The 25,459-nt window shown below is 43.6% G+C and overlaps 1 protein-coding gene and 2 long non-coding RNA genes across 4 annotated transcripts; all 3 read left to right on the forward strand.

Annotated features, from left to right (window-relative positions):
• The first annotated feature begins 16,493 nt into the window (after positions 1–16,493).
• On the forward strand, positions 16,494–19,747 carry LOC135383045 (uncharacterized). The gene is made up of 4 exons (XR_010419629.1): positions 16,494–16,553; positions 16,625–16,697; positions 16,754–16,896; positions 19,669–19,747. It is a non-coding gene; the product is annotated as an uncharacterized LOC135383045 (long non-coding RNA).
• Positions 19,748–20,475: 728 nt separating this feature from the next.
• LOC135383046 (uncharacterized) lies at positions 20,476–22,243 on the forward strand. 2 transcript variants are annotated; one of them, XM_064612685.1, is made up of 8 exons: positions 20,476–20,591; positions 20,660–20,846; positions 20,957–21,100; positions 21,179–21,280; positions 21,371–21,542; positions 21,723–21,871; positions 21,943–22,116; positions 22,176–22,243. In XM_064612685.1, the coding sequence occupies exons 1-7, from the start codon at positions 20,538–20,540 to the stop codon at positions 22,113–22,115; spliced, it is 981 nt and encodes a 326-aa protein (XP_064468755.1). In that variant the 5' UTR covers positions 20,476–20,537; the 3' UTR covers position 22,116; positions 22,176–22,243. The 2 variants fall into 2 exon arrangements, with proteins under 2 accessions (XP_064468755.1, XP_064468756.1); XM_064612686.1 differs by having other exon boundaries at positions 20,476–20,582.
• A 1,600-nt stretch (positions 22,244–23,843) lies between these two features.
• LOC135383047 (uncharacterized) lies at positions 23,844–24,443 on the forward strand. Its single transcript, XR_010419630.1, has 4 exons — positions 23,844–23,914; positions 23,974–24,051; positions 24,111–24,190; positions 24,389–24,443. It is a non-coding gene; the product is annotated as an uncharacterized LOC135383047 (long non-coding RNA).
• Positions 24,444–25,459: the final 1,016 nt, after the last annotated feature.

Here is a 25,459-nt window from a genome sequence, read left to right on the forward strand (position 1 = left end):
TTTAAGCTACACAAAAGGTATCTGAAAAAACTTGACGCACCTTACAACACTGTAATACTACAATAGCGGTCTAGATACCTGGCTTGAACAAGCCTCAGGCGTGCTGCCCTCCTCTTCAATGTTGCTGTCCGTGTGGCTCTCCACACAAGAGAGCAACAGCCCTGCAATTACAGCGCATTATGTGCTTGCTATGACAAGCACAGCTTTCATGGCATATGCATAAGCTTTCCTTTGAGAAAAAGGGACACACAATAATTCAGATGATGTGAATGCACTATTTATGTTACTTATGAAATAAGTAGAGAAGTAAGAAGTCAGGAGTCCCTCAAGGCTCTGTATTGGGTCCTATCCTGTTTTTGATGTACATCAACGATTTACCTGACTCTGTTCAATCAACAATCAGGTTGTATGCAGACGACGAGTTGATTACCAGACGAAAGGTATCAGGCCTGGCGTTCTTTCTTAAGTTATATTATGATCACCCCCCTTCCCCACCCCAGTTACTGCCAACCCCCTAACAAGTTATTTCCACGACTTGATCACCAGTACAAAGTACTTGCTCTACCTACGCGAACCAAAAAAATTCCTCTACTCTCCACACCAGCTGATGGTATCAAACTGGAATGACCTTCCTGCCCACATAGCATCAGACCGAAATATATCTTCATTTATTTCCAAGTGCTATCATCATTTTCAAAACAAATGAATTTGAAAGTATTGGGGCGGATATATTTAATGGCATAAAGAAGGGGGAGGGAAAGGTTACCACCAACACGGCAGCTTATTATTCCTATTCAAAACCAAATGAAAGTAATGTAGATGAAAGACAGGTGACAAACTACACTGTTGTCGACAGTAACAGCATTAGCCTTTGCTGCTGACTGGCATGGCATGGCCATCATAACTTTCCTATGCATTACGTATACTCACTAGACACTTCATTGTCTCTTGACGGTGTATGCACAACTTCCGCATTTGGGTGAGGGGAAGGCGGTGGTTGCTACCTGGACACAGCTGATGTGGAGGAACAAGGAGCAGGGAGCTTCTTGGTCCTGAAAGCAGAATAAGGTGGATTAATTACCTGTGAGCATAGTAATATCATGCTAGTGCATTTGGGGAGCAGAATTGAGGGTTTTGAATTCAGATGATATGAGATTAATCTTTAATTTCGTTGTGCTCACTTGTTTCTGAATGTGTAATGCCATGGCAATGTCCACGTTTTATTATGGCAGTTGCATAATAACGCATGAGCAGTAAGGTAAATGAAAATACTTTACACAGCATGGATTGAGCAATTCTTGTCTCCGTAATACAACAAGCCAATAACTCAACAGAAAGGAAAGGATAACGGTAGCTGTATAAGATCACTTTGCCCGTTTGCAGTTTTAACCACCGCAACAAATATGTTGTCCACTTCTGCTTTCGAAATCTTTTCACGATATATATGCCCTTCCGCAACGCATGTGATATACACGATACATACCGTACATATACAACATTGCCGAGCTGCAGAATACATTGATTGATTCCTTACCTGCGCGGTCTGATAAATTCTTTTAAAAATTCGAGGCTCCTAAACAGTGGCCAACTCGATTGGTAAACCTCCCCTGCGCCCATACCGCTCCGCTTGGCTTCCGAGGCTCTCAGTTCCCGGGCGTACCGGTCACGGATCCCTCTCCATAATTTCTGACAGTCGCACGCTGCAAGGAATAACAAGCGAAATTGTATTGTATAAACACACACGCACACACAAAACAAAGCAGAAGCCTACTTACCTGGCATTGACAACGCACGACCGATGGACTCCCAAGAGTTATCGCGCTTGATTGTATCTTTATAATCACTCCGGGAGTTGTCATAGAGCCACAGGCGCTTCTCCACCTCGATGCAGATGAGCTCGTGTGTCCGAAATGTTGTGTCGCGCAAGCCATGCGTATCTTTTTGTGGATTCTCCACTCGCTCCACACACGTCTAGCAATCTGCTGGAACCGTGACTTAGGGCACGCTCTCCAGCGATGATACTAACTGTGCACCCACTGCCTCATATTTGGTATCAAACCGGTTGACCAGTATGCTTCGTGCAATCACAATCGAGTGAGATGACAGGTTTCTCATTAAATTCACAAAGCTTGGGGCTTTCACAACAGTGAAGAGCTGCATGGTGTCAATTACAAAAGTGGCGACCTTGTCTTCAGTGTTTGCCTGAGAAACGCCCGCGGATGGACACTCAGTTTCTGCTGCTTTATCCCAGTAAACCACAAACGTCTGTTAGACATACCAGAAAGATCCAAACGTCTAAGACATTTGGGATGTCTAGTAGACATCCGGATATGTCCAGTTAACGTGGAATGGATGTACTATGGATCGTCGGAAGCTCATCCATAACTGTATAAATGGATATCCTCTGGATGTAACAGCGGGACATTTGTCACATCCGGTGGACGTGCTTGTGAGGCATTGCGACGTCTAATATACGTCCAGTCGGTGTTCCTACCGGATTAACATACGATAATATAGACGTACGTTTACGAAACGTTGTTTCGATTATCAATTCAACAGTAATTTTTACGTATAGCGCTAGAAGAAAGCGAATCTATCTTGCGAGAACGTGAGAAATTGGAGAACAAGTAAAAGCAAGTTTTTTCATTTGTTCGCGTCCTGCTCTCTGCAAAGTATCTACGTAGCCCTCTTCCACCAACACAGGAAACCTGTCAGTTTGACAGCTCCACTCAGCAGGTAACCTCATCATAGACAATAGCCTGAATTCCTAACACAATATTTGTTAGCAAGGAATATCAGAAATGTTAGCGGGCAGTTTGACTCATTGCAGATGTACGAATTAATTGCAGAATCACATCCTCGTCACCGTTACAAACGTTTTCGGCCCCACTATACTTAACAAACATCCCGCAACTATTGGTATTTTAGTATATGTTCCATCCAGTACGCCAATAGAGGCTACTGAGAAATGGCCAAGCCGTGTCGGGTGGGGTACGGCCACGGCTACGTCATTTGCGCTGTTCATGCGCACAAAATAGCAGAAAAAGTAGATTTGCAATCTGGTCTATATATTGTCGTTAATCCAGTAGGAACATCGATAGGACGTATATTAGACGTCGCAATGCCTCACAAGCACGTCCATTACATGTGCAAACGTCCAGCTGTTACATCCAGAAGATATCCATGTATACAGTTATGGATGAGCTTCTGACGATCCATAGTACACCCATTCCACGTTAGCTGGACATATCCGGATGTCTACTAGATATCCAAGATATCCACTGTGTACCATCCTCTAGATGTTCATTAGACGTTCGTGGTTTGCTGGGATGGTGTCTCCAGCTGACTCTTCTGCTGCTGGTCTGTTCTTCATGAGGCACTCAAATGCAGAGTTGTACACGTTACTCGAAAAAAGTAGTTGATAATCGCTGTTACTACTGCGCGAAAAGTAATTATTTACCGTTACAAATTACTTCATCCAAAATGTAATACGTTACCGATTAAAAATGCAACGCGTTACTTTTCCCGTTACTATTATATGGTGGGTCGTATCAAAGCCACCAAGCATGCATGAATGCAACCATGCAGCTCTTGTTGCAAATTCTAATATGAGACACCAACATACATGATAAGTGAAATTCACAAATACATTTGAGAGCAACTATACGAAACACATACACGCTTGATTTATATACACGTTTAAAAGAACATCGAAACATCCGCTTCGTTTGTTACTATTGTTATGTTCAGCCCGCACAATTTATCAATATAGTCACCTATTTTACTGTTCAATTTCAATTTATTTCCATTTCTGCGGTACAGAAATTTGGTCCATGTACAAAATGCCCAGGCCTGACGAGGTACATGGACCAATATAATGCAGCCGGTGGAAGCACAACAAGATGTACCAGTGAACATGAAAAGATCACACATCATTTGAAATACAATCAGTATTCAAGCGAAGTAATGACACCCACTGAATACAATCAGTATTCAAGCAAACTAATGACACCCAAACATAAGTGATTGCACATTAAAATCCATTCCGCACTTCGAACGAAAGAAGCAACAAAACAAAGGAAGCTGAGAGAGAAGGAAAAAAGGAAAAACTAACACCTATGCAAATGCTAATTCAAAAATGGATTACAGAACAAAGAGAACGGCAAGAAAGAGAAATTGTTGAAAGCGTCTACAGTAGAGCGCTATCTGAATTTGTTGTCAAGTGTGATCTGAGCACCCGTTTAAATTGTGGATACGAATACAGACGCTCTATGAGATACACAAACTTATTTAGGAAAAGGGGAACCAGGTATCCCATCGACTGCCTGCCGTAGTTTGTGTTAAGCAAAGGTGTTTCGAATTTTCTGACAGCTCTTATTGGGTACAGCATCGGCCTACATGTAAGCAAAAGGTTCCCTTCCCTTACCAGTTTATGAATATACAGGGTGTTTCAGTTAAATCCCCGGGCTAAATAATTCGCAAACGAGTGCAACAATCGAATAACTTTCTTCTTTGCAAGTGTCTGTCCGATAGGGCCTACAAGCTGCTCACGGTGTGAATGACCAGGAGGTGCTCACTATTTAAATAAAAATTCAAATGAGTCTCGTGAAAAACGTAACTTCTAAAGCAGGGCACCGTCGGCATTAAAATGGGTACTAACCCTTCTGGTACCTTCAGTGGACACGTTTCAGAGAAAAATCTGCCACCGGAGCGGCTCATTTCCTCCAGTAATTAATTGGTTTCGGTTTCCATACTTTTTGCCGCGGTTGGTGGCGGTGAAGTGGTGGTGGTGGTGGTGGTGATAGGGCTTGCCGTTGTCGGCCTCACGTATGTGGGCAACGTCACGACTCACGCCCTGGGGGAATGTGCGTCCTGGGCGGTGAAGTGGAAAAAGACGCTCCTCAACTTCCTTATCCACCAATGAATTACGTATTCTTGAGCTTGCTTCTCAACGGGGAGTGCTCACGAAAAAGTAACAGCCCCGGACAGCAGACAGGCGTCGCTACCCCTTCGCCACACATGCTGATAGGCTGATTGATACCCTCCCGTTTTGACTGATAGCGAGACGCTGTTTACGAGATACCGCATTCCTATCACCACGTAACGCTCGCTCCAGTAAACTGCAATTCGAGATATTTCATAGCGAATATCAAGATAACGCGGAACAAATGAACAAGAGATTTACTTTTTGTTTTGTTTTAAAAGAAATGTAAGGAAACATGCACCGGTTCATTCTCAGCTGTCTCAAGCCTCTCCTTTATTAGCAGCGAACTGTGGAGAGCTGTCTTTTGCCCTGCGAGAATGGCACGTGCCCTGGCTAGGCAATGCCTCCCGCTGATCACAGCATGGTTCACAATCGCAGCGCGTCGGTCTTAATCACGCTGAAATATCATCATAAAGATGTGTGATGTATAAACTAAATGTTCCAGAAGTGTTCACTACACGACGTCCCTCTCCGTGTAAATAAAAAAACTAACTTTTGAGGGAAAACTAGAAACTACAAGGCGTGCTCAAAATGCCTGCCTTCCGCAGCGAGACACATTCTGATGCGTGTTTCTGTTGCTTCAATCGTCCTTCGTAATTGTACCGCCGGCGTCACCGGATCGCTGTCGAACAACCTGTCTTTTATGTGGCGCCACAAGAAAAAGACTAGAGGTGTCAAATCAGGTAACCGAGCTGGCCAGAGGACGGGACCTCCAGGGCCAATCCACTTGTCTCGGAAGGTGGAGTCGAGCCATAAGCACAACCTTCTGTATGCATGGGCAGGGGCGCCGTCATGTTGGTACCAGACACCACGCAGGTCAGATAACGGCATATCGTCTAGGTAGTCCTGGAGGACGTTGTCGAGCACTTCGCCGATGTATCGCTCTCCGGTTAAGTGGCCATCATAGAAGTACGGGTCAATGACACGATCTCCATGGATTCCGCACCAAACATTGAATAACCACTGCCACTGATGGTTGTTGGGCAGCAGCCATTAAGGATTTCCAGTAGACCAGTAGTGTTGGTTCTGCGTGTTCACAGTTCCGCCACGACCGAATCGAGCCTCGTCAGTCCATATGATTTTAGACAGAAAGCTTTCTTCATCCTCAATCGCCGCCAGGCCCAGTTTGCATACTGTACTCTCCTGTCAAAATCGCCATCCGTGAGGTTCTGATGCATGTGCGGACGGTAAGGATGGTGAGTGGTAGCCTTTAATATGCGCCAGGTTGTTGTAGGTGTAAGATTCAACGCGGCGGCTGTTGACCGGACACTCGCATGTCGATTGTCACGAACGTGGTCGAGAACGCTGGAGGTGGCCTCTCCCGTCCGTTCAGATGCTTCAGTTTCTCGGGGCTTAAAGAAACTGCCATAGTTCGTGAGGCTGGAGAACATCGCGGATATTAGTGAGTTTTAGTATACCGTTGATAAGGTTATCGAGTCTATCGGAACCAATCGTACCCAAGCAGCACAATGTACTGAAAGTCGGGTGCAATAGGGGTGGACGGGTAGGTGGAAGACCTTGAACATACTCATGAAACTAAAGAATATTGATAAGACACATACCGTCCGCCCCTATTGCACCCGACTTTTAGTGCATTGTGCTGCTTGGGTAGTCGCGCGTGACTCAAAATTTTATCCACAGATTGGATCCGGTTGATACGGTTCGACGCAAGCCACGTTATCAACGGTCTGCTAAAACTCTCTATTGTCTTGTGATCCGGATGACACCACTGGGGAAACTTCTGGGCGTAAATTCTTGCCGCCAGTGACGCGTTCTTTTGTGCTTCACCAAAGGCCAACATCATGTCGGCCCGCTCTTCGTTGGTGTATGAAGTCATGGTTGTGGCCCATACAATCAGAAACACGTCCACGCAATTCGTAAATTTTGGACAGTGCTGTGACAGTGGAAAGCACGTGGTATCAAGGTGTCTCACTGAGTTCAGTCCGTGCGATCATAACAAACAAAGGGCGCGTATCAGTCAGATAAGCGGGGTGGAGGTGTGGCGAATGCTTTCTGGGGCTGTTACTTTTTCTTCAGCCCTCCCCGCGAGCAAGAGAGCTCACGAACACCTAACTCATTGGTGGATAAGGGAATGGAAAAGCGTTCTTTTGCGCTTCACTGCGACTAGCCGCGACGAAAAATATGTAAACCGAAACCAATTAATTACCGCAGGAAATGACCCACTCCGGTGGCAGATTTTTGCCTAAAAAATGTCCACTGAAGGTCTCAGTAGGTGTAGCACCTATTTTGATGCCGGCGGTGTCCTGCTTTAGAAGTTACGTTTTCCACGAGACTCATTTGGATTTTTATTTAAATATTGAGCACCTCCCAGTCATTCACACCATGCGCAGCTTGTAGGCGGTATCAGACAGACACTTGCAAAGAAGAAAGTTCTTTGATTGGCGCACCCGTTTGCGAAATATTTAGCCCGGGGATTTAACTGAAACACCCTGTATACTCCCACTTTAAATGTAAACATGCTTTCAAAAGTAAGAATGCGTGCATTGGAAAATAGTTGTGCAAAAAGGGTAAAAAAATCATCATTTGTAATCATACTCCCAGCACGGATTTGAAGGACACGTAGTTTACGTAAGTTCCCGGTTGTTGTATTGCCCCAAACCGGCAGACAGTAATAGAGCTTTCAGTAAACTATTGCATAATAAATGGTTTTGATTAACCATTTCGGAAGAATATTCCTCATTCGACTTATTGCGCCTACTGATTTTGACAACTGGTGAGCGAGTTTATTAACGTGTGTATTCCAGTGTAAGGTTTCGTGAAATCACACACCTAAGAATTTTATTTCACTTGTTCGCTCGAGGGCTACTCCATTAATATGTAACAAGAATGGTGGATCTACTGGTTTATTGATCGGTCTAAATATAATAAATTTGGTTTTCTGGATGTTCACTCTAAGTCGGTTAGAAACAAGCCACGTGAAGAGGTCCTCTAAATAGGAGTTCGCAATCCAGGATAAGTGCGGTAAATTATCGTTGGAGAAAAATATACTGGTGTCATCAGCATATAAGACTACATTGGGGGTGTTGGGGATATTGACTATGTCATTAATATAAAGCAAAAACAAAAGGGGCCCAAGAATGGATCCCTGTGGAACACCATATTTGTTCAGTCCCTTACGGGATTCACGCCATGTATTTCTACATACTGGTAGCGACTAGCAAAGTAACTCTTGATCAGGTTATATGCTATCCCGCGGATGCCATACAAATAACATTTTAGTAAGATTTCGTGATGAATAGAATCAAATGCTTTGCTCAAATCTAAAAATATCCCAACCGCGAATAAGTTTTGCTCAAAGTTTTGTATAATTTTGCCTCTAATGTGTATCAGCGCCATTTCTGTAGATTTGCCCTTTTGAAACCCGTATTGTGCATCCGATATTATGCCATGCTTTTGAAGATGTTTGGAAAGCCTTACGTTTATTACCGTCTCAATCACCTTGGAGAACAGAGGAAGTATTGACATGGGACGGTAATTATTTAGATCTCGTTCGTCACCCCCTTTGTTGATAAGAACTACTTTTGCTATTTTTAAGGCATCAGGCAAGACTCCCGATTCTAAAACGTTGTTACAAATTTGACAAATTTGCTCACGCACGAGGCGTATAACGTGTTTAATTGCAACAACTTTAAACCATCAATGCCAGAGGCAGCGGAGTTGTCGAGTGCCCGTACCACAGTTTCCATTTGAGAAGCTGTTGTCGGAAAAAGAAACATAGAAGATCCTGGTAGCTCTGTGGACAACTGTGACAGAGCACAATCGTATGCATACTGATCTATAGCTCCGTGGGTTTGACTCATATTTCCGGCTCCGACATTTAGGAGATCATCGTTCACCTTGTCAGCCAGTTCTGTTCCGGAATAGGAACAAGAGTCAATGCATATCTCCGTCGGAACAACACGGGTCTCATAGCCAAATGCCAAGTTTCTCACTGTTCTCCAGACTTTTTCGGGATTATTGTGATTACTCTCAAAATAATGAGCATAATGATCCTTTTTCGCCTTCCTTAGATCAGCAGTGAGGTGGTTACGTGCTTGCTTAAATTCAGCCCAAAGTGCAGGATACCGCGTTTTCAAGAAATTTTGGAACAATTTGTTTTTTGCTTAAATACGGCGGTACAGCGTCATCGTTATCCACGGCCTTCGTATTTTAGTGGAACGGGGTCGTGTTTTTTGTAGCGGGAACGATTCGTTATAGCAATGCGTTATATTTTGAGCAAAGATAGAGTATTGCGCATCGTTTATATTGTAGAACGTTTGCCAGTTAATGTCAGATACACGTAAATAAAAATCTGCATGTGCAGCATCATTGATGATACGGGTGTAGCTTTCAACCTGGGGAATGCGTACTTGCATTCTAGTCGATGTTTCCAGAAAACAAAATACAGGTAAATGATCGCTAATCGGGACACCAAACACTCCAGATGACACAACGTTAGCATTGCTGATACATGGATCGAGCAACGTGAGTGATGTGGGGCGGGTGGGTACAATAACAGTGTTTACACAACCAAATGATTCAATCAGCTCAAGATATTCATCTTTAAAAGAACTAGAACCTAGTAGGTTTATGTTAACATCACCGACAAGAAGAATAGGGAGCTTAACACAAGTGCCATAGTTAAGGATGGATTCAATATGATCGAGAAATGCTACTCTGTTCCCCGAGGGAGGACGGTAGACGACGGCCAGCATCATACCACAAGTCTCGATGACAACTGTTTCTATATAACAATTAACAAGCGACAATGCATCGCAAGAAACAAAAGGCCGTTTAGTGTATACAGCAACACCACATCCTGACTTATCTACTCTTGCCTTCTACTTGTAACCTTCAAGTCTTATTGGAATGTCATCCAACCGAAACCATGTTTCTGAGAATGCGAGTACATCAAAATTATAATTCAGGGAACCCAATAATATTTCAAGAGGGTCGAGTTTCGCTGACAAGCTTTGCACATTTAAATGCATGATTGACACACAGGTGCGACTTGGAACACACTTGCAAAAGAGAGTTGGGTCGGTATAGTCAAACGCTAGCTGGTCTGTCATAACTGAATAAATGACTGACAATAATTACACCTTATCGAGGTCACTCTCTTGTAGGATTTTTAACGAAGGGTCACGCTGAGATTTACGGATGAAGGTTACCCCGTCTTTGTGCCAAGCATACTTTATCTTGCCTTCCCTCAGTTTTGTGCGAGCAAGAAAAACAGATATGTCGATTATATTTCATCTTTTCTTCTAGATAAATCTGCTCTTCTTCTTCTTCGTCTTCGTTTACAACCAAGCAATTCATTACGATGCTTTCTATTCAAAAATCTAACGATAATGGGCGGAACCTTTTCAGGTTTTGCAGGAAGCCGGTGAATCGCTTCAATTTGATCGAGTGTTGGTCTCGCAAGCCTAAGTTTGGCAGCTATCTGACACAGCTGCTCATGTAAATCTTCATGCTGAGAGACCTTGATTCCATGAACCTCAATGTTGTTTAATCTAGTGTATTGTTCTAGCTTATTTAGTTCATGTCGCAAGCGCTCTGTCTCATCAAGGCCATTCTCCTCGAGGTGCCTCACTTGTTGCTGCAGTAGGTCGCGGTTGCAAGACATTATCATATATATGATAATCTCAGTAACATTACTGTAAAACTACTGTGGTGTGCATGGAACACGTGTGGACTAGAGACGGCCGTCACAGTGACCTCTGCGCCATTGCTTCAGTCAAGCTCGTGGTGGAATAGAACAGATTGGCTTGCTGAAAAGGGTTGCCATTGTTGACAGAATGTTAAAAAGTAATCGATTGCTCAGTAATTGATTACCGAAAAGTGTAAAAAGATTACTTGGAAAATTACTTGCTCACAAAATGAAATGACTACGTTAAAAATACTGAAAAGGTAATTGATTACTAGTAACGCAATTAGTAGTAACGCGTTACGTACAACTCTGCTCAAATGTCGCGATTTGTGTCTCATACTGCGCCTAAAAAACGCGCAAACAGACTTCGTTCAGAAAACGAACTCCTCTTTTCATCCACACTTCTATCCCAGACAAACGGGCACTCATGGTGAATATGAATATCGCAAAGACCGCGATGGAGTATCCACTAAGACTGAACTGACGACTGAACTGACGACGCACTGAATAAAACGACATATGCTCTTGTTTGATGGTGCCCATAAGACATATGCTGTCAAGCAGACTTTCTTCCTTTTTTTTTTTTTTGATATATTCAAAACATACTCAAGAATTATGGACAACAATGACAATTACATCATAATGATGCAGCTGCATAGCCAGAAAAATATTTCAGGATGTGTTTTATGAGGCTTTACATGCGGTGGAGGAGTCCCCCTCGTCAGCGCTTTATCCAGACCCCCTACACCCCCCCCCCCAAATGTTCAGTAACACCCCTAACTTTTTTGCCTGTGTGTGTCATAAGCGTGTGTCACTCTGGGCATTCGGAATTCCTCTAATCCACAATATATAAATCCAGAATCAGTATATCTGAAGTGTAAGCATCAGATGTTACCTGCAGGCTTCATGCTGAAACGCATGTGCGCAAAACACTTCCGCCGTGGTGGGCGACATCTTAGTGTAATCATACACGCAGAACAATTGCGGGCACATGGAGTAGTGGCAGCAACCTGAAAACGATACATTTTCTCGTTAGATATGAGTAATCAAAAATATACCTTCCCACATGTTTCGTTTTGTCGTTTGTAAGAAGCGCTAGTAAGGGAACAGCGCTTGGTTGGTCACATGCAGGCCACAACGCGAGAGGTGCCGATATTCCAATTACACGATCAAGAATTAAAAGTCTAGACCCATGCACACTTCCCCATGCAACTACTTCCCCAGCATCGTGAGACACGATACCCATGTATTCACGTGCAGTGTAATGTGAAATGATATGCAGGAATAAAAAAGATGCCAACATACCTGAAATCCAGTGTCTCATAAGTTTGCTTCGTTTCTGGAAGCTACCATGAAGTGCAATGCACGATTTACAAGTTTCGTTTCGCCATGATGCTCACCGCACATTGCTGCACATTTCGCAAGCGTCACGCAATCCCACGTGACCTCTTTTTGATCAGTGAAAATAACTCGCGTCATGGACATGCATGTTCATCTCAGTGCTAATCACGTTTTGCATGCTATAGAAGGAGGAGGGATCAATACTCTTCCTTTCGTGTTTTGATATCTTAATATATTGCTACTCTCACACTCTCACTTCGGATGGTGTCTAGCAATGTTGGGTATCTCGTTTCTTGTGTTAGCGAGCAGTTGTAGTTTACGACGTGTTTATATCTATCGATTTGTAGCGCTGTAACGTACAAATTACCGGTCTTAAGCGGCTCTTTATTTTCCGTCGTTGTCTTTCGAGCAGCGCGTGTTGTTCCGGTGAAAATTGAGTTGAATGAATCGTCACAGTCCCAACGTATATCGTGCAATGTTGACCAAGGCCAAGAACCAAGAATTCTGGTGAGTTATGCTTTCGTAGACTGTCTGGCTTAGCAGTGTGTTATCCACACATAGTTGCATTCTCATACGAGTGATTTGACTGAAGCCGAAGTGCCTGTAAGATATGCAGCTCGGTACGTGTTAGTACATTTGCACCATTTATAGTTCGTTGCGCGTTTAGGAACAACAAATTCATTCGAAGTTAAGACACCGATAATGCCGCACCGTACAGCAGCATTTATCATTATGAGCCATATTTCATTTGTTAAAATTTGTCGTCATATTTGTTCAAAAATTAAAGCACAAGTCGGCATACTTGAATTTATCTCCTCGAACGGCTTACCGCGAACATCTGCAAATGTTGCGCAGGCTACACCGTACTAAGCGCAAAAGAATATCTGATTAGAATAAATATTTCAAGAGGAAGTCATTTAAGTACATTGTTATTTATAGCTATTTTCCATTCCAGTCATGTTATGTGGCTACGCGAAGGATTCCGAAAAATAAAAACAACAACAACATGGCTAATAGGATGTTGCCGCCCAGGGAGCCTTGGCTGAAGAGGTGAGCTGTTAAGATTATCAATGTATCATACGGTTGTGTTGTGAAGTGAAAAATTGTGTAGTAGTACACGAGTGTTAATTTGTGCACTACTTTTATAAGAAGAAACGAGAAAAGGAAAGTCATGCATGCATCATTTCATGAATTGTAATGTATCACTGTTTCATATTCACATGTTTCCATTAAGTGAATGAACTAATGCAACTAAATTCATCTCATGGTCATGCATTGTGTTTACCTGGAAGTCACGTTTTTAAGGCTTGCCATTTTTTTGTCTAGATGAAGATTTATGTTAGCCTTGTATGAAATAACGGACACATATCCACATGTATGCAGCTCGTGCATATTAAAATCAGCCATGTCGAGTCAAATGCATGTATATATATATATATATATATTCTAGCCTATTCACGGTTGCTCTTTGCTTCTTGCAGGCTACTCATTCCAGAAGCAAGAACTGTACCATTGTAAAGCGAATCGAAATAAACTGACGTCGACTGAGATAGGTGTTCCTGCTTGGCCAGTGACTGTAGGATGACTAACCGTCACAACAAAGCCGATGTTCATCTAGCTCTCCACAAGTAGCTAACTCCACATAGTAGCCTGCTGCTTCACAGCAACATCAACACTACCTTTGGCGTGTACACCTTACACAATATGCTGCATTGTGCTGTGGTATGATAACATACTGATTGTCTCACAATATGTGTATATATATGATAAGGGCCCTAAGGGCACACTGCATGGCTTATACCCTCTGGAATTTATATGCATACCTGGCTGCAACATTGCAGGTCAATGCGCGTTACAATACACATTTTGACTTTTGGCCGCTATGAGACATCTTCGGCCGTATTGAGACTTTGGTCGTAATGAGACACTTGGAGATTAAAGGATTATCGGCCGTATTGAGACTTTCGGCCGTGTTGAGACATCGGCCGTAATGAGACTTCGGCCGTAATGAGACACAATCATGAGGAAGAGATCGAATAAGAAACGAGTGGTCGTCAATTCCACCCATCTCTCAGTATGCGTGTCAACCACTGTTTGCTGCTAGGTTGTCGCTCCATCGGAGAAATGAGACACCCCGATGTTCCGTAAGCTTTTGTCCCAAGCTGTACGCTGAAGGTATGAATTTTAGCGTGTACCCTTGCAGCATAATCACCCATGGCAACAACACATTGCACACTATGCCGTATTGATAGAAACTGATAAATCCTGAAAGTTTTCCGTACGTTCCACTCACGGGCTTAATTATAAGGCTTCGGCTGCCATCAGCTTTGTGCTCAAACCTTACGATGGCAATCTGAAATTGGCGAAACGGAAGGTATTATATATCTTGCGTTGCCAGCACTTGCACCCTTGCCCCATTAATGAAGTTGTGAAAGCCCCATTTTTTCAGCCAAATCTATCCTGAAAAACCACAAACAGGACCCCCCTTCTGCGTACAATTGTCAATGAAAATAACACCCATCAAAATGTCACCTCCAGTTATTTTTAGAATTATCTCAAGTACGTAGATATCCCCCACTCTCTCAGTCTAAGAAACACCGTAGAAGATTATCAGGCAAAATGGGAAAAGTCTAGCACTCGCAAGTGAATGAGATAAGTATTTAAAGAGATTGAAACATTTAAGTAATCTATTTTACTAAGGAAGAATGCTTTGAGAAATAATCTATTTTCCCAAGGAACAAGCTTTCGGACGGAGTCCGGAAGCTTGTTCCTTAGTAAAATAAAGTATTTAAATGTTTCAAGCTCTTTAAATACTTATCTTAAACTGTGTACAGCTCGTGGCCGACGTTCAACCTTACTGCTCCCAACAAGTGTTCCTCATGTCCCTGAACATCTCTCGTCAGTCAACAGCCTTCATGTCATGGATCCGAAATGACCCCGAAAAATACGTACCTCCTTCCAGACCAACGCAGGCATTCCTCTTTCGTAGCACTCGTTCCGCTCTCTACAAGGCCCCTGCGTTACAGTAAACTAGAATTGACCTAGACCAGAAGTGAGTTTATTCTAGTTCACTGTACTGCGTCTTCAGAATAACGGTATGATAGAGACCGCCAGCGCCATCCATCCGTTACACGGACTTCTGCGATTGTAAATAAATGGCGTAAGCGATGAGGTCAGCAGTTTGGATAGCTGGTAGTGCATAATTAGCAGTGGCGCATTTACATTAACGATCCTCGTTAGCGTTCGTGCACTATGCATACTTTTAACCACCACACTCGTTTTGTTTTGTCTCTAATACTGATCGCCCAGGGCAACGCTACCATACGAGAACACAGAAAAATAAACCATATCAGCAACTGCTATAATGACACATGGCTATTCAAAATGCATACATTTATCACAGGTGCTGACAACTTCAAGCAGGAGGGCGTCGTGATGATCACACAGAAATTATGAAGGTTCAATTGAGGTCCATTTCTCACCTAGAGTTAAAGGAACTGTAAAGTGAAATTTGACCCCCCTGTTTCTGTGTGCGACCTGGTAGTGTTTGCCCGTGTGATGCTCCACACAGAGCCTAAGCGTTGAAAGCGCGTTAATTATTACACAAAATAAGTTAGAAAAGTTAAATCGGACGGTAGGTCGCGCACCACAACAGCTAAAAAAGTCATGATGGGAGTACTCCAGTCACGTGGTACTTAATTATTATACGATGAACTTATGACCGGTTACTAATTACTAGTAAGCGCTATTTTGAGAATCACAAGAATTACCGGGACAATTCTTCAAAATATCGAAGAAGCAGTATCCAAAAATACTGTCGGCGCCCCCTATTTGCTCTCCTCCCAACCATATCGCGCAGCGTAAATTGTGTCTGGCGAGGTTTGTGCGTGAAAAAAGTTTTTTTCCAGCCGAAATTGAGCAGAACTTCACCTGACAGCAATGCCAGGTATCTACTGTAATGTTCGGGGATGCACCAACCGTGCTCTTTCGACAAGGGATGTTGTGTACCACAAGATTCCAAGGGATAATGTGAGAAAACGAAAGTGGTTCGAAGCGCTTGGCCAGGACATTCGTGATTCGGGCCGTATCTGTTCAACGCATTTCTCTGACGAGTCGTACGAAGTGGTAACAGCGGACGGTCGAAGACGTCTCAAACCGACCGCAGTCCCAACACCAGTGTTTCTCCTTGCGCGGACGTGTGACGACGCGAACATCAGTGCACACGAGGTATGTATTTACTGATACATATAGGAATAATTGGTTGACTAAATTGAAACTGACTTGTGATGCGTACGCTGCGTTATGTACCAAACGGAATCATTGACTACAGTTGTATTCAAAACATTCCTCCTTGAACAGACGAGCAGTGGCCCTGACCCGTCGCAGGAGTGGTTTCTGGTAGGTTTTGCTGTAGAGCTGGAGCTTTGACTCGTGACTGACCAGTGAAAATTTGACGTTGCTGTGTTCCTATGATTGCAGGCTGATAACAGTGATTTTAGCAATCTGTGCCTGATTGTAGCAGTACCCACGGCAGATGACTGCACATTGGCCACTACATCGGCTGGTAGCAATTCTAACGTAGGTGTCTATGAGTAGAGGACAGTGGTTGGTGAAGAACAAAGGGAAATATAGTTATCTCAATTTCACAGCGTGTTACTGCAAATGAAGCTAGTCTCCCAGAGTGCGATCACACATACTGTAGACCTACAGTGTTTTCAGAATGTAAGTATGAAATAAATTGTGTGGTAAACACTGACTGTATACTTCATTTATATCAGCGACACAGGTTTCCATCATAGCGGACGAGAAAGTGGAAGTCAGAAGTGAAAGCACGCAAACGGATCATTCACCGTCAACACCTGTCAACATGTCTCCAGTGATGGTTTCAACACCTATTGTCCGTACACCATCATGCCCAGAGGTAGGGCATGCATTTGTTTCATTTAAAATTTATTTATTTATTTATGACGAAAACCCGAGACTGGGAAAAAGACGAAAAACAGACGACACAACACAAAGTCTCAAACACAGCTAAAGTTTAATCGACAACCGCACACTTTTAACACATCAGGTGGGGGAGGAGGGACAGTGCAAAAGGCTCGCCAAAGCAGGGCCGAAGGTCACAGACGTTTTGCTGACACAGTTCCCAGCCCCCACAACGTTTCACTCAAAAGCCTCCGACTGAGGTCGGTCTCCCTGGCCTTGACAAAGGTCTCTTCCCATATGGGAGAACAATTAAAGCAAACTTTGAGATGCTTTGCCAATTCCGATGGCTGGTCCTCATTTTTCACCTTTGAAGCGTGCTCCCGGAGCCTGTCATTCAAGCAACGTTTCGTTTGGCCGATATAGAAAAAACCACAAGCAAGAGGTATCCAATACACCACATTTGACTGGCATTGTACATAGCTATTTTTATGCGATTTACAAACTTTGTCACGCTTCTGGAAAGGACAGAGAGCATCAAGTCTAAAGCAGTTTTTAAAAACAACCCGGACACCAAACTTTTTTGCTTCAGCAAGGATGTTATGTGAGACATTGTGAAAATAAGGGATCGCAACACGAATCTCATTATCAGTGACAAGTGGGACACAAGGCGAAATTAATCTGCTAAAAACAGACTCAAGAGCGCTAAACAGCATTGCATTAGAATAGCCTGCGAGCCGCAGACGATCACACTGAAAGTCTAAAGAAATACACAACTGATGTACACATGACTTCCTCAAAGTGCTAGACAGTTGGTCCGTTTCCAATCAAAAGCAGGTATTGCTGTGTCAGATTTCTTACGTGTTTTAGAGCTTTATCTGAGATCGTCTGCTGTTCGCATTGATAAGGGTCTGTTCATTCAAAAAACGGGGGTTTGCATTGGTTCGGCCATCGCACCTGTGTTGTCAGAGATTTACTCGTCTACTGTTGATAATGCTGTTACATCATATCTGTCGACAGTTCCCCGTGCTCAACTGCTTGTTAGGCGCTTTGTAGACGATTTGCTGCTGCTCTCTACTTTTGAAGATGATATTTCCGCCTGTGAGCGTTTGATAAGAGCGACATCCCCTGAGTTGTCCTTCACTGTTGAACACCCGACCAATGCTGTACTACAGTTCCTTGATGTGAGGCTCTTGCTAACACCTTCTTTGTGTTGGTCGTATGAAAAATTGGCTCCTAAGCCACTTTTACCTGCTAGCAGTTGTCATTCAAAGAATGTAAAACGTGGTGTTGTCACGGGCCTCCTGTCTAGCACTTTGAGGAAAAGTGCTAGACAGGAGGCCCGTGACAACACCACGTTTTACATTCTTTGAATGACAACTGCTAGCAGGTAAAAGTGGCTTAGGAGCCAATTTTTCATACGACCAACACAAAGAAGGTGTTAGCAAGAGCCTCACATCAAGGAACTGTAGTACAGCATTGGTCGGGTGTTCAACAGTGAAGGACAACTCAGGGGATGTCGCTCTTATCAAACGCTCACAGGCGGAAATATCATCTTCAAAAGTAGAGAGCAGCAGCAAATCGTCTACAAAGCGCCTAACAAGCAGTTGAGCACGGGGAACTGTCGACAGATATGATGTAACAGCATTATCAACAGTAGACGAGTAAATCTCTGACAACACAGGTGCGATGGCCGAACCAGTGCAAACCCCCGTTTTTTGAATGAACAGACCCTTATCAATGCGAACAGCAGACGATCTCAGATAAAGCTCTAAAACACGTAAGAAATCTGACACAGCAATACCTGCTTTTGATTGGAAACGGACCAACTGTCTAGCACTTTGAGGAAGTCATGTGTACATCAGTTGTGTATTTCTTTAGACTTTCAGTGTGATCGTCTGCGGCTCGCAGGCTATTCTAATGCAATGCTGTTTAGCGCTCTTGAGTCTGTTTTTAGCAGATTAATTTCGCCTTGTGTCCCACTTGTCACTGATAATGAGATTCGTGTTGCGATCCCTTATTTTCACAATGTCTCACATAACATCCTTGCTGAAGCAAAAAAGTTTGGTGTCCGGGTTGTTTTTAAAAACTGCTTTAGACTTGATGCTCTCTGTCCTTTCCAGAAGCGTGACAAAGTTTGTAAATCGCATAAAAATAGCTATGTACAATGGCAGTCAAATGTGGTGTATCAGATACCTCTTGCTTGCGGTTTTTTCTATATCGGCCAAACGAAACGTTGCTTGAATGACAGGCTCCGGGAGCACGCTTCAAAGGTGAAAAATGAGGACCAGTCATCGGAATTGGCAAAGCATCTCAAAGTTTGCTTTAATTGTTCTCCCATATGGGAAGAGACCTTTGTCAAGGCCAGGGAGACCGACCTCAGTCGGAGGCTTTTGAGTGAAACGTTGTGGGGGCTGGGAACTGTGTCAGCAAAACGTCTGTGACCTTCGGCCCTGCTTTGGCGAGCCTTTTGCACTGTCCCTCCTCCCCCACCTGATGTGTTAAAAGTGTGCGGTTGTCGATTAAACTTTAGCTGTGTTTGAGACTTTGTGTTGTGTCGTCTGTTTTTCGTCTTTTTCCCAGTCTCGGGTTTTCGTCATGGATCTTAGCCAACAGCTCGCTTGCTTTTTAACCGTTTTATCTGTGTTATTTATTTATTTTACTTTATTTATGAAATACTGCAGACTCCGTTGGAGTCCGAGCAGGAGTGCTCTCTGACACTACACAGACGTGACTACACAGAAAATTTGAACGTCCGCATTCCTTACAGGTGCATGATACGACTATGTCTTCACCAGCGATGGAGCCAGCCGATGAGTCATTCCGCATATCTGAAGACGATAGTTTTGAATGGTACATAGCCTGCTCATACAAGTTTGCAGAGACATACTAAAAGCTCTTCCACTTTGCAGTGGTATGCCCTCTGCTTCACCAATTGATCAGAAGAAGTACATCGTATTTGAAGCTCCATTGTTAGAACTGTTCGAGAAATGCAGGACTTGCGGTGCGGCGTGCAAAGTGGGCACAGAGGTTCGAGGGACACTTCTCACCGTAAAAGCTGAGTGCCCAAGTGAGCACACTTTATCTTGGAAAAGCCAGCCAGAGGTGAACAGGATGGCTGCAGGAAACATCTTGCTGTCTGGCGCAATACTTTTCAGTGGGGCTAGTGCAACCAAGGCAAGTACTCATAGGCTGTTATGTTGACACAGATTCAAATGACACCGTGTATTTGCTTTCGAGCAGGTTCTCCGGTTACTCGAGTCAATTAATGTTCAGGTGATCTCGAAGGCAGCATACAACACCTACCAGAGAGGGTGCCTACTCCCTGCCGTGACACAGGTAGGACTATCAGAATTCACGGCCATATTGCGGAGCATAGACTGGTATTAGAAATCATACATACTTGGTGCGCTTGAATTTCCTGTTACAATAATCTTCCAGCCACAATGTCAACAGAATAACGAATGCAGTGATTTCATTCTTATTCACGTCATCGCTTCCTTTGATCCATTATGGTAGGTCTCGACTACAGAAAGAGAATGCCTGCTCTCGTCACTTCAAGACAGGAGCGTGGACCTTTTGGGTGATGGCAGGTGTGACTCCCCTGGGCACTCTGCTAAGTACCTCACATACAGCTTTATGGATGCAGCATCACAGAAGATCATCAACTCTGTGCAAATTCAGGTCGGGGAGGTGAGTTCTGTCAGCTCGCTAAATGTTATTTTATTGCAATATTCCTGAACATATCTCATCTGCACCAGTCAGAAGATATTAGATCCAGCAGCCACATGGAAAAGGCCGGGTTCATAAGGTGCCTGGACGAAGTGAAGTGCAAGGGCATTACAGTTGCATCTATAACTACTGATCGCCATCCTTCTGTCCGAAAGCACATGCGTGAGAATGAGCCAACCATTGTCCATGGATTTGACATCTGGCATGTTGTAAAAGGTAACAAGAACTAGATTATAATTGCTTATGATAACCAGTTGCGTCATACAATTGCCAAGCTTCAAAATGCTTATGGGCGATGTAGCTCACAAGAAGATCTTGTAATGCAGGGATGAAGAAAAAGCTTGAAGCTGCAGCCAATTCCCGTGCATGTGCTGCCCTAAAACCATGGGTGCAGCATATTTGTAACCACCTTTACTGGTGTAGTGGCAACTCTGAGGGGAATACAGAGTTTCTGCTTAGCATGTGGAGAAGTATGAGCTTACATACTCTAATGAACTGTATCGTCATTCAGGAGACAGTGTATATTAACTAAGAGATAATGCATCTAGGTTTGACCCGGCATGTTATCAACATCCATGACAGCCATGACGGACCATACAACCGTTGCCTCCACGGTGACCTTGGCGACCGGAGACCCTGGCTGCAGCCTGGTAATTGGAGGGCGTGAGAGTACATTTGCTTTCTAGCCCATATTGACTAATGTGTGCATGGTGTTCTCACTTTATACGTCAAACATGCAGGCACTGTTGTTTACATAAAACTGTGCAAGATAGTGTTAGACAAAAGGCTACTGAAGGATATTGAACAGCTCTCTACAGTGGGGCAAACATCAGGCCTTGAATCCTTCCACTCCTTGCTTCTGAAATTTGCTCCCAAATCAACGGCATACACTCCAAAAGTTATGCGTGCAAGGTGTGTAACACTCAGTGTGCATGATTTTATTTATTTATTTATTTCAAGCATCACTTGAACTGTATATTATTAATGTTATTATCATGATTCAGACAGGTACCGCAAACTTTGGCACATAGGATACTTGTTTCACTGTTACTGATAGTGCCATTTTTTCCCTGTGTCTGTGCATGAACCTAGGACGCAAATCGCTATCCTGCATTTTAATGAAAATGCTGACCGCCCACTTGCACGTCGAAAGGATGGTGGTCTGATGTACAGGAGAAAGCTAGTTAAGACGAAAAAGGGCACGGAAGTAGTTTCTACCATGAAGACAAAAGCAACACATAGTGGGTTTCGTTTTAGTATACATAGTGTAGGGAAGAGATTTAGGCATGACCATATTTCCTTTTCTTGGCAGGGTATGTAGACCATCTTTTGAGGGAAGCAATGACAACTTGCCAAGATCTGAGCTACAGTGAAATGGTAGCAGCCTGCAAAAGCCCTGAGCCTGCACCAATGACTGCACAGTACGAACGGCAACCAAAGGAGGTCCTGATAGCTAGAAGAATGCTGCGGTTCCCAACAGAGTGAGGTAATGTCCATTCATCACTTCATGGGTTCTCGTAGCAGCATAACTTTGTGATTTTCTAGCTGACTGCTGCCATGACATGTGCCTCTAACTGGAACTTAGCCTGATTGGGAAAAAAAGCCCCTCCATCCATGAGAATGAGGTACTGTTCTTTCATCACTTCATGGGTTCTCGTAGCAGCATAACTTTGTGATTTTCTAGCTGACTGCTGCCATGACATGTGCCTCTAACTGGAACTTAGCCTGATTGAGAAAAAAACCCCTCCATCCATGAGAATGAGGTACTGTTGTTTCATCACCTCATGGGTTCTCGTAGCAGTATAACTTTGTGATTTTCTAGCTGACTGCTGCCATGACATGTGCCTCTAACTGGGACTTAGCCTGATTGAGAAAAAAAGCCCCTCCATCCATGAGAATGAGGTACTGTTCTTTCATCACTTCATGGGTTCTCGTAGCAGTATAACTTTGTGATTTTCTAGCTGACTGCTGCCATGACATGTGCCTCTAACTGGAACTTAGCCTGATTGAGAAAAAAATCCCCTCCATCCATGAGAATGAGGTACTGTTCTTTCATCACTTCATGGGTTCTCGTAGCAGTATAACTTTGTGATTTTCTAGCTGACTGCTGCCATGACATGTGCCTCTAACTGGAACTTAGCCTGATTGAGAAAAAAAGCCCCTCCATCCATGAGAATGAGGTACTGTTCTTTCATCACTTCATGGGTTCTCGTAGCAGCATAACTTTGTGATTTTCTAGCTGACTGCTGCCATGACATGTGCCTCTAACTGGAACTTAGCCTGATTGAGAAAAAAAACCCTCCATCCATGAGAATGAGGTACTGTTGTTTCATCACCTCATGGGTTCTCGTAGCAGTATAACTTTGTGATTTTCTAGCTGACTGCTGGAATGACGTGCCTCTAACTGGGACTTAGCCTGATTGAGAAAAAAAGCCCCTCCATCCATGAGAATGAGGTACTGTTGTTTCATCACCTCATGGGTTCTCGTAGCAGTATAACTTTGTGATTTTCTAGCTGACTGCTGCCATGACATGTGCCTCTAACTGGAACTTAGCCTGATTGAGAAAAAAAGCCCCTCCATCCATGAGAATGAGGTACTGTTGTTTCATCACCTCATGGGTTCTCGTAGCAGTATAACTTTGTGATTTTCTAGCTGACTGCTGCCATGACATGTGCCTCTAACTGGAACTTAGCCTGATTGAGAAAAAAATCCCCTCCATCCATGAGAATGAGGTACTGTTCTTTCATCACTTCATGGGTTCTCGTAGCAGTATAACTTTGTGATTTTCTAGCTGACTGCTGCCATGACATGTGCCTCTAACTGGAACTTAGCCTGATTGAGAAAAAAAGCCCCTCCATCCATGAGAATGAGGTACTGTTCTTTCATCACTTCATGGGTTCTCGTAGCAGCATAACTTTGTGATTTTCTAGCTGACTGCTGCCATGACATGTGCCTCTAACTGGAACTTAGCCTGATTGAGAAAAAAACCCCTCCATCCATGAGAATGAGGTACTGTTGTTTCATCACCTCATGGGTTCTCGTAGCAGTATAACTTTGTGATTTTCTAGCTGACTGCTGGAATGACGTGCCTCTAACTGGAACTTAGCCTGATTGAGAAAAAAAGCCCCTCCATCCATGAGAATGAGGTACTGTTGTTTCATCACCTCATGGGTTCTCGTAGCAGTATAACTTTGTGATTTTCTAGCTGACTGCTGGAATGACGTGCCTCTAACTGGGACTTAGCCTGATTGAGAAAAAAAGCCCCTCCATCCATGAGAATGAGGTACTGTTCTTTCATCACTTCATGGGTTCTCGTAGCAGTATAACTTTGTGATTTTCTAGCTGACTGCTGGAATGACGTGCCTCTAACTGGAACTTAGCCTGATTGAGAAAAAAAGCCCCTCCATCCATGAGAATGAGGTACTGTTTTTTCATCACTTCATGGGTTCTCGTAGCAGTATAACTTTGTGATTTTCTAGCTGACTGCTGCCATGACATGTGCCTCTAACTGGAACTTAGCCTGATTGAGAAAAAAAGCCCCTCCATCCATGAGAATGAGGTACTGTTGTTTCATCACCTCATGGGTTCTCGTAGCAGTATAACTTTGTGATTTTCTAGCTGACTGCTGCCATGACATGTGCCTCTAACTGGAACTTAGCCTGATTGAGAAAAAAATCCCCTCCATCCATGAGAATGAGGTACTGTTCTTTCATCACTTCATGGGTTCTCGTAGCAGTATAACTTTGTGATTTTCTAGCTGACTGCTGGAATGACGTGCCTCTAACTGGAACTTAGCCTGATTGAGAAAAAAAGCCCTCCAACCATGAGAATGAGGTAATGTTCATTCATCACTTCATGTACGTGTTCTCTAGCAATATCATTTGTGTGATCTTTCAGCTGACCACTCCCATGACGCAAGCTTTAGCAGTCAAATGAAGCCTACTTGCAAATACTTGATTGCCCACAATGACCTGCCTTCGTTTCAAATATAAGAGGGAAGTACCAATAACTACACACACAGTGCAGTAGGCTCATACTGTATATGGATGTGTACATTCTAACATGCCTTGTTAAGTAATTTGTTTGGCGGCAGATGCAGTCACATGTAGATGCAGTTGTTTGTACCGAAGAGGTACAACCTGTTAGTTTAGTTAGTACTTGTTAGTTTGAGTGACTGAGCCTGATTTCTCCCTGAATTTACCGTACTGGAAGTCCTTCCACTCAAATTTGCATAAATTCAGAGCACATGTTTGTTTATTCTCTTTGTGCTCCACAAACCTAGAAAAAAATTCCCGAAAGCTTTACGCTGTATTCATAGCCCCAAAAGCTCCATAAAATGTGAACCAGTAATGAAGCCCTGTGTCATTTCAGCCTGCATGCAGACCTAGTCTCCATCACGGAAGTTTTACAGGATGGGATATGACACTGGCCATCAGGGAGTGTTTGGCCATCCTTGTAGGCTCTTCATTTGAGGTATCCTGGTTACTTTGCACTGCTCGATATCTAACTCTCTGATTGAAGATGCTACTGTCCTTGGAACAGCTGAGATACATTTGCCTTGGCAATTTTTCTGGTGGCCAGGTTCCAGCATGGTGTGCCAACAACCACGCCATACACTGTATGCAACGGGATAGGATGACAAAAGCGAAGGATAAGTAGCCTATATGAAGTCCGTGGCCTATGGCATGGCCACACGGCTGCGAACAGGTGTGTCACATGGCAAACATGCATTTCCTAACATACTTCTCTTTCTTTTTGGCAGGGCATTCATGAGTGCAGAAGTAATATGCAGATGCAGCTGTTGAAAGTCGTATTTATTCTGCCTTTG

The sequence above is a fragment of the Ornithodoros turicata genome, chromosome 2, assembly GCF_037126465.1.
Source record: "Ornithodoros turicata isolate Travis chromosome 2, ASM3712646v1, whole genome shotgun sequence".
In the NCBI taxonomy this organism is placed as follows: domain Eukaryota; kingdom Metazoa; phylum Arthropoda; class Arachnida; order Ixodida; family Argasidae; genus Ornithodoros; species Ornithodoros turicata.